The sequence below is a fragment of the Plectropomus leopardus genome, chromosome 19 (genome assembly GCF_026936395.1).
Source record: "Plectropomus leopardus strain MGB_pleo_1.0 chromosome 19, ASM2693639v1, whole genome shotgun sequence".
Lineage (NCBI taxonomy): Eukaryota > Metazoa > Chordata > Actinopteri > Perciformes > Serranidae > Plectropomus > Plectropomus leopardus.
In genome coordinates this window covers 18372598-18390535 of record NC_142194.1, presented here as the reverse complement: position 1 = coordinate 18390535, position 17938 = coordinate 18372598, and the positions used below count along the sequence as shown (strand labels likewise).

The following is a 17938-nucleotide window of genomic DNA, read 5'->3' as shown; positions in this document are numbered from 1 at the left end:
GGTTGAATATATATATAGTGTAAATAATTACCACATTATAAAGGTTAATCTGCAGTTGACTCAACCAAGGAGTTATTTATAAATATTAAGCAATGTTTTACTCGAGAACACCTCAACCAAGACCATTTCATGACCACGACCAAGACTATTGGAAGACACGTTTCTTTAAAACTTTTTGGCAATTTTTTTCATTTCAGTTACACTGTTTATCACAACCAGAAACTGTAAAAACACAAGATTTGTTGGATTTTACATTTCTGACAGTCCTTGAACACATCATGTGTTATTATACAGGCTTGTAAAACAAACTTCCATGACTTTTCCCAAACTTTCAGGGTATATTTAGTTTTCCAAAACTTTTCTAGGCCTGGACATTACTATTTGAAAATTCCATGAGGTTTCCAAGTTTTTCATGACTGTACAAACCTGAATGACAAATATGCGCAAAACAAACAGGTCTAGAAATGGACTGTGCAGTCTGTAACCTGCAGCTGCTCGCAGAGCCAGTGTGTGTTTAAAGGCGTATGAATAATCCTGAACGCAGCATGGAGCACCTGCTGCTGCATTCAGCAGGTAAAAGGGGTGCATTGACACTGTGAAGTAGGACAGAATTCCAAGCAGGAGAAATCACAGTTGCAGATGCTGGCGAGGACGGCGTCAGCCACTGTTAATTATGCAAATGAGCTGATAAGGGAAGCGGAGAGGGCTGATAAAACAAAACAGCCTCTTTTTAATCACAGTTGGGGTTTGCTGGAGTTGTGATCTCAGATCTATAATGCATGTTGTAACATTCATATTCTGTGTGTGCGTCTGGGGACCGCACAAAGTAAACATCGTCTTAAAGAAAGCCTTGTCAGCTCGTGGTGGCAGTGATGATCATGGAAAGACAGATGGTAATCAGAGCGTGTTCCCGAGTCATTCATCTCGCCTTGCTGCCACACCTGTGGGCTATTTTAAGTGGATTTATGGGGCATATGAAGGTTGGTGCCTCAGCTAAAGATTTGAGGAGATTCACAGTGCCCCATTTTTAGTAGTTCCACGAAATTGCAATTACACAGTGCAGCATACAGTATGTGGTCTCTGATCTCTTCAAAGTAAAGAAAAAATTGAATTGGAGCAGCATCAACATCTGAGTTTCTCTTTCTTAGTCTTTTCCGGAACTTCACAACTTTTTTTCCAGTTCGTTTATAACATCAGAGCAGTGGAGCTCATAGAAATTGATGAAATATTGATAGAATGATATGAAAGATATCGTCTGGAGTGTAAGTTATGGTAATATAGCCATTTAACTTCAATTTAGTACTTAGCTGCTCTGAAAGATTCAGTACAATTAAGTGATACAGTTTTGTGAATTTATTTTACTTCTTTAAGTGAATGATAAAGATGTCACATTCGGATTAAACTTCTGCTGAAAACCTTGTCATGGATATTGAGGTGTAATTGCATTTTTTTCATAACACTGACTTATTATCACTTTATAAAATGGTAACCATGGTAGCAAATACTTAAATATTTACATATTCAGCAGACAAGGAACATTAGTATTCAATTAGAATTGTATTTTGGCCTTCTAATGAATGTTATGCCAATATGTACTCCAGGCCTGCACCACCTCAAGGCTATTCTATGAAGGCTTGGACACGCTCTTTGACCCCATGGGAGCTTTGGGGTATTTAACATGCTGAGATGTTTGAGGGTTAGAGCAGATGGGGATGGTGTCAGCTCAGTTGTTCATTTGGGGTGCTCTTTTTAGCCTCCTTAGCTGTGCTCAGCCTGACAGAACTTTTGGGTACACTCAGATGCATGGCAGATGATATATGATAGAGTGTTTTTAAACAGAAAGCATTTGTTAACAAGGTGAGCTACCAGGTACCCCATGATTTCTCTTTTCAGACTCTTTGGACGGCATGAGGAAAATATGTGACATAACGTGATATCGTGTTCAGTATTACACAATTATATTACTTGCTATAATAGTGCTAAGAACAACAAATGTGTGGATGAATTAAATAACATTTGCAACACTCTTTTATAAAACGAATTTAACATTGAAGTGAGAAAAAAACAAAAAAGTGAAACAAAAAAAACATGTAGATTTTAAAGTGTATTTTTCTACTGACACTTTTTTAAATAACTAAAAAAAATCCCTGACTGCAACATAACAATATTTTGCCATGTCTTTATCACGCAAGTTGACTTTGCAATGATGATTAAATTAATAAATAAAAAAACAAAAAATTCTCTCCACCAACACCTGAAGGGAATTTGGCTATGTAGTTGCAAAGGTTCGCCAGCTAGTTGGGGGTAGCGTTGGAGATATCGGCAGCAGAGATGTCTGCCTTCTCTCCAACATAATGGAACTAGATGGTGCTTGGCTTGTGGTGCTCAAAGGGCCAAAAACAACAACAACAACAACAACAACAGCCATACAACATTCCTCTGTTGTTGGACCCTCACAATGGACAACTAAAACCTCCCCCAAAAAACCCTGAACAGGGAAATGATGGTGGAAACCTCAGGAAGAGTAACTGAGGAAGGATCCCTCTTCCAGGACAGATAGACATGCAACAGATGTTGTGTATACAGAACAGATCAACATAATAATATAATTGCATTTATCAATATGATCGTGAGTAAGCAGGTCATGTTTTCTGGAAAGAGACATTGCTGTTGAGCTTTTCAAATGTTTTTTGACGCTTTGAACATCACAAGCCGAGTGCGAACTAGGTCTGTTATATTTTAGAGAAGGCAGACATCTCTACAGCTGACATTTCCAACACGTGGCAACTCAACCAATCCAGCACTATAGGTAAGAGGGCAAATATGTATATATTAGGCTGAACTGCCCCCCTAAGATTTGTTTGGCTGCAGTTTGGAGTGAGTTTTTAGAGCTTTTTCCTTGAAAACAGCTGCCCGATGCAGCTGAAAATGATGCAATGAAAGAGGTGGGTGTGAATCATAACAGTAAAGTAGCACCCTGTAAAACCAAGGCAATGAGCTAAAAGCAATAAGTTACAGCTCCTTAAAACTGAGGTGAGCAGCAGACTCAAGGAATACCCTTTACAAGCCTCCCCCTCCACATTACACATAGTAACTTGATCCCACGTTAATATAAAAAAGTTGATTAGAGCTGCTTTAAGAGTAGTGAATTGGGCTGTTTGGTTTCTAACTTGTTGTCAAACCAGCCAGGACCACCTCTTCGTATGACACACTTGTCAGGGATGTGACACCAACATCTGCGGGTGAAGAGGATAACATAACCTCAGACCTCCGGCTCAGAGGAAGAGATGGGCTCCACAGGGAGGACACAAACTGCTCTCTCCTCCTGCATCACTCTGCTTTGGTGAGAGGCTCCTAGATACAGTATGAATATTAAACAGTCTTGTCATGTGGGCTCTCCTGCTTAGGGGGATTTAAGATTTAGGATTCTCACACTCAGCAGGAGCTGAGACGTGAGGTATGCGATTATTTCATTGCAGACCTGACACATTCCATCTCATGCACAGATTATTTATTGTTGCCATACTGAAGTCATCATCAACATCCTAAAATCTTTTTGTGAGCTTGCAACATTCACAAGTGCACTGCAGTGTAGACAGTAAAAATGATGTACTCTGTGTGGAGTATAAGTCAACCACACACTCAGGGCTATACTCTATCTACCGCAGTATAATCCCCAATGCAGCTCTGAGAACTGAGCCTCGCTGTCAAACCAAACTTGCTACACCATTACTGTTACTCCAGGCTGCCCTTAAGCTATGGGTCAACTTTGTATTTTTCAGTCTCTCAGGGATAAGGTGCAGACAAGGGATGGTAAGCTGATCCAAGGCCGGGGTTTGACAGTGCCTGAGGCAGCACCCTTCTGTAGCCACTCCAGTGGAGCCTGCGCTAGAGCACAGTAAATGTTGCAATAAAACAAAAATCCTCTAATCCTCCGAAAATATGCCTCTGCACAAACACTTATAAACCTTTTCACTGTCTGCTTTCTAGAGTTTGCATATGTGGGTAGCTAGCGACTGTGATTACTGAGACTATTTAAAGTCTATCAAGAGTTCTGGAGAAATGTAGCTGATGTTGCTGAATAGATGTTTAAAAAGACGTCTGACTGTAGATGTCTTGGCTTAAATTAGGCAGAACAGGATTTGAGGGAGTGTGTAAGATTTAGGGGGTGTATTGGAAGAAATGGAATATAATGTAATGAGTATGTTTTATTTTGTGCGTAATCACCTGAAAATAAGAACTTAGACCTTAGACAGAGCTGTTTATATCTACGTAGGGAGTGGGTCCCTAGTTTATGGAGACTGACATGCTTGCGGCCTTGTTTCTATGGTAGCCCAGAATGGACAAATCAGACACTTGCTCAAGATATGGTCAATCACGTTTTTGTATCAGTCACCAAGGTAAGAGGCCCAACAGCAGTGAGCAATGACTTCCACTGTTTTAATGTGAAAGTGCTTCATTCAGCATTTCTAGCAGTTTAAATCACTGGATCCATTTGTTTTGGAGAGGATGCAACCTTTGTGGATTATTCGTCTTTCAGTGAAAACGTCCTAAATGTCTAGATCTTAAGTTATCAGAGAAAAAAAAGGTGACTGAATATTAGCACGTGTTGGACTAACAGCCCGCAGCGACATGCCAAAGTACGTTTGCAATACATGGATTTTTAAACTAAAGCTGCTAAGTTAAACCTGTATTAATCTCTCTCTCTCTCTGAGGCCCCATAAAGAGCTGTAAACACTGACATATACTCCGCTTATAAGGTTGATATGGAGAACATTTTAGGATTTGACTATTTACACATCAAGCTCACACAGAAAAACAGCAGCATTCGTTTAGAGATGTGCTTGAGGCAACCCAGCAAATGTAAATCCAATATTCACTCTCAGTTTAGCTCTGTGTGGTTTTTCATCAACTCCTGAGGGAAATATTTGGCTCTAAATGTTCCACTATGTTCATCAGTTCTCTGCAAACTTCATCTGTCTGTTGTTTGATGCTGGATAGGTAGCATACAGTGAATTTATCAGAGCTTTTTTAGCTAAAAACAGATGCCTGCTGTGTCTGTAAACAACCCTGAGGAGAGCGGTGAGAATAAACCAAAACAAGCTGCTAGATATGAGATGTAAAGCTCCACAGAGCTGAGGGGAACTTCAGAGTCAGGTGATATTTCTCTGTGGGTTAATCTGACGCGTTTATTCCACATAGTCATCTGTGCCTTTAACTCTTTGAGACCTGAAGCAACATCACTTTTCTTGTGCCGGTTTCAGGCACCCTTCACAAGAATTTAAACCTTCGTACCCTGAGAAAGTTGATTTCTTTAAAAATCATGGGGAAAAAAGCAATAAAAAAGAAATTTGTAGATTTAGAAAGTTATGAGGGCTGTCAAACAATTATTATTATTTTTAAAATTATGAATAATTGCAGAATTTCTATAGTGAAATGTGATTAATTGCATTTTATAATCACATGATTTCAGTTTCATTATTTTGCACTTCAAACCGTCTTGATTAGGATTCAAATGACAGCAAAAAACTGCATGGGACAAGCATAAAGTAGGCATGTCTGTAAAGGGTCATGGGTACCCGCAGAACCCTTTTTCATTCAGATATCTTGAGGTTTTTCCATCACGCAAATTTAACTTTAGAGTGTTATTCGGCCCCCTTAGTGAGAATCTAACATGATTGGTACCACTGGATTTCTATGGTTTCTTCTATGGTTTCATATGATATCAGTATCATACCATATGACACCAAAACAGAAATGTCGGCTGGTGATTAACACTATTAAATACATTTAAAAAAATAAGATGTTGTGTATGGACCTTAATTGCATCATGATAAACGAGTTAACGATGACAGCCCTAGAATTTTTTTTTTTTTTTTTGGCTAGGGAAAAATTATTGAGGGACAAAATTAAAAAGTTATGGAAGAAAACTACATTTATAATTGTCATAATTGTATATTTAAAATGATCATACAGAAATATATATTTTTTTAACTTTCTTTTTTTCTTTAAGCAATTTTCAGGTAATTTTTTGTACTTTTTACTAATTTCTTGCTAATTTTGAGGTCGTTTCTTCTTTTGTTGCTCATTGCCTTCTTAAGCCAACTTGTTTTCAAAGGGTTAAAGTACAGACACCATCGTGAAACCATGTCTAAGTCTCAGAGGATTTAGTCAGGAGTTAGAAGATGTAAACAGCGAAGCAAAACTACATATCATCTGACACTTCATTGCCCCCCAAATGTTGTTATGTATTGCTTTGCATTTCTTGACTGGTCAGCTAATAAACTACTCAGAATAGACAATAAAAGGCCCGTGCATGCTTTGTTTATTGTGATGATTTAGCCAGTATCGGATACAAGCAAATCTGGCAACCCACTGCTGTGCTTTTATTCATCTATTCAGTCTTCTGATGCAAGCTATGAGAATAGACCACCCACATTTATTTTGTGTGTGTTTTTTTTTTTTATTTTGAGACATGAAAGAATTTGTGAGACAGATTGTTGTTGAGTCCATTAGGGTTATCATTTTTGTCCTTTCAAATAAAAAAGTAAATATTTTAATAACTTCTCATCTCCCAGGACAATCAGTAGGGAAAACCTCTACCCTTTGATACTGTGGGATCAACACACAGCCAAATGACAGAATAGGTCGTTACACTTGCCTCAGACAGCTCTATCCTGTATGCATTAAATCTTGTGGCCCTGCACAGAGATGTGCTGCAGTCAGCACTCCCGTAGTCACAGGGCTGCCTCTGTTGGCTAATAAACTGGGGAAATGCCTGATCAGATTTATTTACTAAGCACGAATAAGGAGAGAGGGAGACTGATGGAAAGTGTGGAGGAGAGAGTTCATGGGGAGGGGTGATACAGAACCATAGAAATAAAGTGAGAGCAAAACGGATATTCCATTTAAATCAGCAGGATGCTCACAGCGACGGCCATTTTTACATATACGGTTGCCAATTCAACCCTTGTTGGCTAACTTCCATATACAGATCTGTATAAACAAACTGAACTCCCTGAAGTTTTGAAATAACAGCGAAGCGAGCAGTGGAGTAGTGCATTTTCAAACAAGCAATCCATTAGTATACCGTAAGCGAGTGTATTTTCACATCTAATTCAGTGAATTAAGGATTAGTTTGACCAAACCAGAGCTGGTGATTTTTGGAACAGTGACTACCTAGATGAATAATGAGACTAACTAAGACAGTTTTTATGAGTTTTATTTAGCGTCTGTCAAGTTTTAAGGATGTGTGTTTTATAATAAGTTTATAAGGAAATTAACATTTGTCTTAGTTTGGTGACAGAGAGAAATTTGAATTGATGTAGTGTCATGATACTGGAATTTAAGACTATAATACAACGAGACTGTAACATGACAATGGCAACTTTTCTTTTCTTGATTGGTAGCAAAGAGCAGCAGAATGACCAAAGTAAACATTTACAATGAGAGAGTGAAGTGCGCAGTTGGACCTCTGTATTAATTCTGGGAATTATGATCATTAAAACCATTTCTTATATTCTGAATCAATGAGTGTTGGTAAATTGATATTTTTCACAACACAAGACTTGTGTATAGTTGAAGTTTTCTGTTTCATAAGAAAAGAGTGTAAGGCATTCTCAAACTAGTGAGTGTGACACACTCTGTTGTCCTTCAGATGTGTGTTGTCACCATAACAGGTGACAACAATCGACATTTTCTTTTGTAATTGTCAAATGACCAAGAGAAACAGTTCAATGTCCTTTCTGTTTATTATATTTCTGTGTAAAGCTCCAACGCTGAGACTGCAATCAGTTACTACAGTTTTTTCCTGTGTTTTTTTTTTTAGTTCTTTTTTCTGCTGCTCAGTTAGAAAGTTAGTTACAAAAAAACTAGGTCTCTACTTTCTGTTTATTTAGCTAATTATGAGGGAGCTGTTTTTGCCTTTTCCTTTAATATTTTTTGTTTCTAAACCTGAAAATACATTATGTAAAACTAGTCTATACTGTGGTTTGTGGTTCATTTCGTTTGGCCAGGTTTCCTTTGGTTAGGAGCCTGCTGTCAGACATAAATAATACTATAATATTATAATAATTTTGAGGTTGAAAGAACACAAACACGGTTTCACAGATGGTGATGGAGTTATGTGTTGCCACCTCACTTACACAAGGGGAACATGTTGGCGTTCATAACTGCTACCAACATGCTAGGCCCTATAATTACAATGTTTTAAATCTGTGCGATGGACACACAACAGCATAATTATGTTGCTCTATGTAGGGCTGCAAGTAACAATTATATTCAAATCATGTTTGGAATTAAGTAATTAATCATTTGGTATATTATGTGTCAGGAAACAGTGACAGGGCCATTATAGGCTGATCAATACCAGATTTTTGAGGCATTTTTGAGTTGACTATCATTAAATAAACTCAATTTCTCATTGCATCAACCAACATATTACAACATATCTGCAATATCTGCAATATGGTGACATACAATCCAAAACCCAACAATGTTTAGTTCACACTGATATAAAAGAGGCAAATGCAGGAAATTAAATCTTTACAATTGAGAAGAACCGCCAAAATAAAATAAATGACTTCCGTGTCGTATCGATTATCAAAATAGTTTTACATTCATTCTGTTGCAACACACTGATTAATTCATTATTTTAGTGCTTGTTTCATACATCATGACAAGGTTATTATTCGATTTTGGACGACAACTTACTTTGATTTTGGAATATGAGCAGACAGAGTTTGCAGGTGACTGGAGTTAAAATAAGTAAATGTCAGGGTGACTCAACTGGAGGCAGACCATCTGTCACATGGTCTTTTGTCTACTTTATAGACTATTTGAAAAGCTCATAGCTTCAAATGTCATTTTATAGAGTGGCTACCATTTCAAAGTCTCATTTCAACTATAATAGTGCTGTCAGACTGGGGGCGCGCTATTAAAGATATTTTCCACCTGGGAAGGAGATGGACTCGTCTGTGTCATCCAGACAGAAAGAGATAAGGGAAATATCATCTCTGTCGCTGATGCTTTCCTTAAAGTGGAGCAGCATGACTCGCAATCAGTCCTCATCCAATCTTACATCTTCATCCATCTCCTTGTGCCCTGGTGGAGCGTGGGCGGGCGGGAGGGAAGAAACCCCGTCAGATGATGCAAAGGGAAAGACAGAGTCTGCAAAGTTTTGTGCGCGAGCTGCAGAGGAGCTTCCAAACTGTCAGCATCCTCAAAGCAAGAAAACACTACACACATGCACTGCAGTCAAAGCAGATGAACAATTTCAATAAGAGAAACACAAATCCAAAGTCAAAACAAAACATAAATCAGGCCCTCTTGTGCCCAAACATGAAAACAACCACAGCCGTTGATGCCAGGCTCAAGCCTGGAGGAACAGATACAATTCATCAATTTCAAACCATGCCAACATGGCCACTGTAAACACACCTTGCCCTTGGTTTCCTTTGAGATTGATTTGGTTTATTCTAACAGTTTTCTGCCCTGTCCAAATTTGCCACGTGGGGAAAAATATGATAATATTTATGCTACCCCAGAGCCTAGGGGGCATCCAGAAAAATCAATAGTCTCTACAAGTCACATCCGAGCTGCTGAGAGGAGGCTGCTCAGCAAAGCACCAACCTTGAGTGGAAAAACATAATCATATCTGATCCGGGTGAGTGTGTGTGGGCATACGAGAATGCCTATCACTGAAGAAGCTAAAACAAAATGAGAAATCGGTAAGTGTAGATTCAAATATGTCCTAATGCTCCCGAAGTTGTGTACGCCGTAAGAAGAACTGCTATACAAAAAACTGTATTCTTGTCACGACCAAAGTGGTTATCACTCACGACTGCTTTTCAGCTCACAAGCACAATAGCTGACCTTGGGTGAAATTACTCAAATTCTACATCCCAATGAAAAAGAGCATGAAATCGCTTCCTGTGCTCAAGGTTATGAAGCCACAGTGATGGCTACAGCAAGTGTGATGTGCTTCTTCATCGGAGAACCTTGAAATTAAACACCAAAGTAAATGTAATTTAAACCGAGCAGAGAAATAGCCTCATTTCTAACTCCAGCAGAGTGCCTGCAACAAATATTGCCGTCCTGGACTGGCTTCACGCAGTAGATGCAAATAGACGCCCATAAACACAGTGGGCTCGCTTCACACAAATGGGCTACCTTCAATTAGGCTGCATTACAGTAGAAATATTCGTCTTCCTCGGTGTTGCTATCAGCGAGGCTGCAGGGGGTGGTTATGGAGGAAGTGAGATCGGTGTCACCTCGGAAGAGTTGACTGTGGGGTGGGATGAGGGGGTTGGGAATTACCATAATCACGCTGGCAGCCTCTGCAACGCACCAAGGTCACCCTGCCTCCTCAGCGCTCAGTTCAGCTCAGCGCCAGGGGAGTACATCAGAAACACAGGACCAGACTCTTCAGCACTGTACACAACACCAGGGTTTGTACACATACAGCGGTCCGCAGCTGAGATTGGCTAAGATGACAGAAATCTGACCTTGTGTTTTGACAGTGTAGCACGGTCACTGCCGCACACGCCACCAACAGGCCCTCAAAGAGTGAGTGAGCAAGTAATAATTGGTATTCAGCGAGCAACAACAATGCAAGGACAACTCCACCGCTGTCCTAAAATCGCCTCACGCTTTCAACAAACCTTTTCAGATTCACCTCAAGCCAATCAAATTAGTGTTGTTAAATATCTCTTCAGTGGGGCTTGAAGTGGGACTAAGAGGAATTTATCCTCTGTTCTCTGATGCTTCCTCTCTCCTGTCCTGCCCTCTCCTGTCAGCGTTGGTTTGTCTGACACAACTTTGCTCTGAGAAAAACACACACATTTCTCACCAAAAACAGTCTGTTTGCAGGCAGTGACTTTCTTGATTACCTTTTTAAATACACTTTACATGCATTTCAGTAGTTTGCATCGGCAGTAGTGATACTCCCTATTGTCAGGTAGTTTGGGAAGCTTGTTAGAAAATATCACAGGTTTTGGGTAGTTCATTTAAAAAGTGACGAAGCAGCATTTTGAGTAAGTTATTACACTTTAATGTGCAATAATCAAATGTACACCTTCTCTTCCCCTCTCCGCCCCTCTCTGTCACACAACAAGTAGCTCTTTCATCAGCGCAGCTGCACTCAGGCTCTCTGATTTGGCTTTTGACCACGAAAATCTGGTAAGGTCCAGACATATTTAATTTCTCCGGTCATAATGTTCTGTAAAAATATTTCCCTCTGCAAATATGTAGGCCTAACACCATGTCATTACAGAAAGCAAGAGTCTCTCTGTCCACAGTGAATTCATTCAATATGCACCTCTGCAGCATCATGTAAGCAAACCTCATAGGTTATCAGCTGTGTGCCCGAGATCATAGGCGTAAGACGAAACCACTTAAAAAATGGATGAGCGATTGCTGTCTGTCTTTCCTTTGTACTTTTTAAAACAGGAAACACACATTTTATATCATGGCATTTACTGGAAATGACACACAATCTAGCCAACAATAAGTGGATTATAACCAGAAACTTTCAGCTCCAGTTCGTGGGTTTGCAGTTCGGTTTTGGATCATTGATTAATGCACAGACTAAGTGTCAGGCAGGGCGGATTGGCTCGGCATTAAAAAAAACCCTGAACTGTGCATCACTTTTAGGCAGTCTAAGCCTGCTGTTCAAAAGTTTGCGAACGCTAGCAACAAAAGCTTGATTGGGCACAGTCAGCATTGTACTCAATCAGCACTTACAAATAGATGTTATTTTGTATAAAGGGTTTGTTTTGAACATGGAGAACAAAATGCTGTACAATAGTTCAGCCAAACTGACAAATGAAAGGGTAGAAACAAAGATCCCTCTGAGCAACATTTCAATAAGAGTAGAGAAATCACTAGTCATTGGAAAAATAAATCAGAAGCTAAGCATCAAAATGTGTGCAGATTTAAACAGGTTTCTGTTTCAGCGTCAGGTCCATAAACAAGCTGGAGTTAGCAGGCAATGTGTTGCTTTAGCAAAGCATTCTCAAAACTTCAAAATAACAAAGAGTTAGTCAACAGTTTTTGGAATTGGATCATGATATATCAGCTGATCATACTATGGGCTGACAATTCACAGCTTAAACCTATTCAGTCTAAGCACTGTCTGGACTGCAGAGGGACCAATGACAAACAGCTTCCCAAAAAATTTAGAGCCATTGCACTGCTGTGGTTCAATAATGATCGAGTTTCACTTTTCTGGACTGGAAAACAAATTCAGACTGAAAGGATATTTGGGGGGTATTGTCCTCTGGTATGAAACTTTGGGGACACTGACAAAATGGAAGTTTGAATCATTTGATTCTGCTTTTGGGTCCAAAACTATTTCAGACGTCAAGAAAATATTTGATGTCTGAATTAAACTGTTTTTTCTTTCTTTCTGTTTTTTTTTTTTAATAAAATAGCCATTGTGGAAGGAAAAAAAGAACAACATTAATATAACAGGTGACTCCAAACTTTTAATTGTGCTGTATAAAAAATAGGTATTTTTGAGCTGCTTAAAAAGCTGTATAGAAAGTGTCAGTAAGTTTCATTTAAAAAAAAAACTTTCGACTGCATTTCAGGAGAATGAGAGAGTCCTCTACTGAGAAAGACCATGACATGCAGTTGAAAGCTCCAGAAAAAAGACAGTAAGTGGACCTTGAGTCAAGATTGTCAAACTATTTGGTGAGAAACACATTTTCACAGTCCACTCATGAAACCGGATAGTGTATTGACCAAAACTTTAAAAAATCAAAATGTGGGGCATCGGGTGGCTCAGTAGATAAAGCAGGTGCCACATTTATGAAGGCAGTGTCCTTGCCGGGGCGGCTGTGGGTTTGATTCCGGCTTGAGGCTGCATGTCTTCCCCTCTCTCTCCCATTTTCACGCTAGCAATCTCCTGTCCTATATGATAAAAAAAAAATCTAAAAAAAAAATAAATAATTCTATAAAGAGCTGCTCCTTTATCACACAGACAAATGAACAGAGATTATGGAATCAACAAATAACAGCTGATAAAACAATAAAGTCAATATGTTAACAATTGGAAATGTAACATAAAGTAGAAAAGCTCTATTTTTCAATAACTTAATTCAACTAATTGATTTTGATTTGAACTGATTTGATCCCAAAGCTGTTGTTCTAGGCTTTTGGGATTCCCATAGTATAGAATAACTTGCAGCTTGTGTGCCTTTACCAAACATCGAACATCAGCACAAATGGATGATGGACAAAGTCACTCTTGGCCAAGCACCAAGGCCCTCTATTCACTGGCAGTGGATATAATTATATTTACCCTGCCTAAATATGTGAAGTGCACTTTTAAAAAGCATCAATCGGTTATATAACAGGAACATGGGAATGAAAGTGTAACACAGGCAAAAATAAGCCTAAAGACCTCCAGTAATTTAGAGACTAAATAAGGTTTTATTAGCTTGAGAGGATGCAGGAACAATCATGCAACTAAATTAAGGCCCATACAGCGAGGCTCATGGCCGCGGTGAGAAGCGGACACTGCCGTCCCCCCGATATCAGGACAATTTAATCAACTGCTGAAGGAGTAAACATTACATGCAACTTGGCATGGCGCTTTTAAGTAATGACAACATCAGCTAGCTTGCAACAATGAGGTTATACTGACATGCAGCCATTTATCACATTTCCATTACAATTTCCCAACAGGCCACAAATGACATCAGGCCACATGTCTCTTCTTTGTCTTGACTGAGAACACCAATAAGCAGTGTGTGCACAGTGTTTCCTAACACTGGCTGGCCAGTTTATTACAGTAAACTGTACTATTCACAGGCTCCTGGACACAAGGAGGAGAAAATTCTCCTGCATAATTTAAACCATAGCCTTCATAGGCTGGTAAGCCAGTGCACAGGCTCTAAACGTGCTCAGTGACACAACTAAATGTCTCAGGGTTTTATTCTCTATTATGCAGCCTGTGTGTTTGTTTGCATGCTTGTGCTATACATTTTGAGATATGGGTCTGTATGAGCAGCATCAATGCTCACAGAATTTATTTTTTGACCCTTTTAAAACAATATGAGCAACATAACAGTTATTTGCAACACCCTGCCATGATCCATTTCAAAAAATGCTTTCTTTGCCATATTTTAAGTATATTAAATTGATTTTCATCCACGATGTATTTGTTATAATTGTCAATTATCATCTTAGAAATTATTAAGTCATATATTCAGGCATAAATAAACTGGTATCCCATTGCAAAAACCTAAACAAGGGATAAAATTGAATAGAATCCATGTTGATTTGGAACAAAGATGAAATGTTGGTAACCTATGAATATCAGACACAAGTTTGATTCAGACACAGAAATCACTCAGAAATTTTCTTCAAAGACGGATTTTAGTGTGACGATGGAAGGTCCTCAGAGAAAACAAAGACGACAGAAGACAAGAAACACGGAGGTCCAGCAGAAGATAAAGCTGGAAGAATTGGAGTTTGATCCCTCATTCAATTTCTACCTGCGTTCCATGGAACGACAAATAAGGTGTGAGTTGGAGGACAGCCAGGTGCGACTCTCTGAAAGTAGATCTGAGGGGAGAGTCCTTTTGGAAGTCCAAGAGGAATCACTGGCTAATTTGCTTTATCGGCTCCAAGAATACAGAGAGGACCACAGCCAGTGGAGCTATGAGAAAGAGCGAATGGAGATGGAGATATTCAGCCTGAAAACCCAGCTGAATGAGGCTCAGGCTCATGTCCACTTTTTACAGAGAGATATAGAAACTCTGACATCCCAGCTGGGAAATATCAGCATGAAAGCTCAGAATGACCTCGAGCTGCTGGACATGCAAAAATGTGAAAATGATAAACTCATGGCTGCCATTAAGGAGGCTGAGGAGAAAATGCAGATCGAACGTCTTCAGTGGCAGAGAGAAAAAAACTCACTGATGCAAGAATTGGAGAAATCAAAAGCCTCTATGCCAACCAGCTTGATGAGCAGAAACAAGAGAAAGAAAACATCCTGGCTGCTCTGAAGAAGGCTGAAGATCTGCTGGAAAGTGAGCGTCTCCAGTGGCAGAAAGAAAAAAACTCCCTACTGCAAGAATTGGAGATATCAAGAGCCTCCCATGCTGAGCAGCTTGATGAGCAAAAACAAAAGAAAGACAACATCCTGGCTGCTCGGAGGAAGGCTGAAGATCTGCTGGAAAGTGAGCGTCTCCAATGGCAGAGGGAAAAAAATTCCATGCTGCAAGACATGGAGAAATGCAGAACTGTATATGAGGCTAAGCTTGATGAGCAGAAGACAGAGAACAATTTCATCCTAGCTGCTCTGAAGAAGGCTGAGGAGCAGCTGGAGAATCATCGAATGGAGTGGCAGGAGGATAAGTCATCCCTCCTTCAGGCCACAGAGGTCCTTAAGCAGACACTACAGGAGGAGGAGCAGGAGTGGGAGCAGACAGAGAGCTCCATGAAGTCCCAACTTGACGATCTTGAGCTCCAGGTTGCCAAAAAGAAGAAGAAGAAGTGGTACCGAAAATTCTTCTGCTGCCTGGCTCCAGACTCTCTGGACACTAGTAGCTGATCTGGGTCTGTAAGGCCTATTAAAACAGCTTTAGCTACATAATAAAAATGCATCTTACAAAATAAAAATAAAATAATGCTTCTTTTGGTCTATTGTTTAAAATTTTAACTTGCACTACAGGTGTGTCATATTTTATTTTTTTAATTGAATTCCAATTCAAAATTATAAACATGTTTTATGTGCATTTAATATTAGGGGCTTCAACATTTGATTGTGCAACCCTGTGTTTTAATAACTGAACCTAGTATTAACTTGATGACCTAATGAATTCTCATTTGCAACCTACAGCACCTGAGCATTTATTTAAAAGGCATTTTGCAGGTTTACTGCGAGTCAAATGTAGCTTAAGAAATAAATAAGTATTTCATTGCTGAAAAAAGGGTCTTTTCATAAAACTGCAATGTCTATGTGGCAGAAAGACGCAAATACTTTTGAAACTGGTGCAATATGGGCTGTGACATTTGCTTTATCTCAATTACCAGAATGCACTGTGCCGCACCAGACCAATAAATGCTCCTGCCGATGTGTGACACAATACAAGCTTTGCCATTTTGACACAGGAAACAACTTGGCAGTTACAGTTGATCTCAAATTGCAGTTAAACCGTAAGATAAAATATGTTTCTGAAATCATTTTAGGCAAGAAGTAGGCAACGTAGTAACAGACTTGGTTCATATTTCATCAGCGCTGCTTGATTTTACTGTTTTGTCTAAGCAGGAAAGAATCTGAAGGTTACCTCCACATTGACACTTGGAAACTAATTTGGAGAGACTGCTTCATAATTTCGATTATTATTTATATTTTCGATTATTTAAAATCTGAATTGAAACAATCTCTAATATCAGATAAAATAATCTTGCATGTAGTCAGGGTCAAAGAAGTGTCTTCCCTTAAAAAATATATATTCTTTAATGGTACTTTTATTATCATCCTTCTAGTCTATCTAGTCTGTTTTCTATATGTGCATTTGTATTTTATTGTGCTTTTTCATTGCACTATGGTATGCATTTGTTTTCATAAAAGCCCATCTGGGGATAAATTAAATGCTATGATTTCTGGCATTGTTCGGCTCAGTGAATATTCTATTGGTACATTTCTATCCCCATTAAAATACACAAAAATAAATAAATGAACCAAAATGAATCCAATTAAGATATTTTTTAGACAGATTATTTTTCTGCAACAGCAAACAGAAAATAGAGTTGGATGTCATGCAACAAGGACACGTGACACACACTGACACATTTGCTTTCTCTGAATAAGGGCCTGAAAGGTTTAGTGTGTAGGATTTAAGGGCATCTATTGGCAGAAATGGTGTTCACAACTATGTTTTCATTAGTGTATTGTCAACTAAAAATAAGAATCATTGTGTTTTCATTACCTTAGAATGAAACATTTATATCTACATACAGAGCAAATCCTCTTTTATGGAGTCTACTAGGTTATTTTCACAGTAACCCAGAATGGAGAAACCAAACACTGGCTCTAGATAAGGACATTCACATTTTCATGTTGGCCACCATAGACCTACATCAGGGGTGCCCAAACTTTCTTGAATGGTGGCCAGATTAGATTCTTTGCATTTCATTATGTGGGTTATTCTGGAAAAAAAAGCACACAAATTATATAAATGCAGGACTTCAACTTTCCATTGCTCTTGAAAGCAGTGGCCCTTGCTGTCAACTTTATGCTTTTTTTCTTTATCTATTTGCTTTTTTTATTGTGTTTTCTAAAAGGAAAACATACTGGTTCTACCTGCATAATTCCTACTTAGTGCACATCTACAAACTGTATAATAATTCTGCCATGAGCGGAAAACAAATAAAAAACATAAAAATTACAAAAGTGCCTTGCATAATTAACCACTATTGTGTGGCAGGCCACATATTGAAAGACAAGCCGTGGGCCATTTTAAATCTGTCTGAGCACCAAGACTGACCACTGGGTTGGACTTTGGACATGTCGGTCCTACGTGCTTGGCACATGGGAGAAGTCTCAATTCTGCAATCTCACTGCTAGATGCCACAAAATCCTACACACTAGTTCTTCAAACACAAACAGTTTTTTTTCTTTCCAACCAAATGTGAAGTCATGAGCTCCTGTTGAGACATTCTGTTTCCATCAGAATTTGTTATTTCAGCAAAAATCAGATGATTCAAAGTGAAAGTTTTACCCCTGCTGCCTTTGAAAGTCCATTCTGCAGTGTGTGATGTGACAACACAAAGCTGAAAAAAAGTAAGTATAGTATGTCAACACCAAAAACCTCATCAACACACTGAGATGTGAGTTGAGTGGGACATAGTGAGCCAGCAGACTCAAGCTTGCTGTTATGAGAGGCTGCTGGAGGATTTGGATTGTCTCAAATGTAAGGTGTTA

At 39.0% G+C, this 17938-nt stretch overlaps 2 protein-coding genes across 4 annotated transcripts in view; one reads left to right on the top strand and one right to left on the bottom strand.

Moving 5' to 3' along the window:
- rhbdl1 (rhomboid, veinlet-like 1 (Drosophila)) overlaps positions 1-17938 on the bottom strand; it is an 80368-nt gene that overhangs the window by 16378 nt on the left and 46052 nt on the right. The gene's annotated exons all lie outside the window — the stretch shown is intronic.
- LOC148186340 (uncharacterized) lies at positions 14394-15562 on the top strand. Its single transcript, XM_088070470.1, has 2 exons — positions 14394-14870; positions 14969-15562. Exons 1-2 carry the CDS (start codon positions 14394-14396, stop codon positions 15560-15562), a joined length of 1071 nt encoding a protein of 356 aa, XP_087926596.1.

Excerpts from the sequence above, each read along its gene's own strand:
- LOC148186340 (XM_088070470.1), top strand. The coding sequence starts at position 14,394 with ATGGAAGGTCCTCAGAGAAAACAAAGACGACAGAAGACAAGAAACACG. Across the intron at positions 14,871-14,968 it reads TCATGGCTGCCATTAAGGAG|CTTGATGAGCAGAAACAAGA; the intron begins GCTGAGGAGAAA and ends TATGCCAACCAG.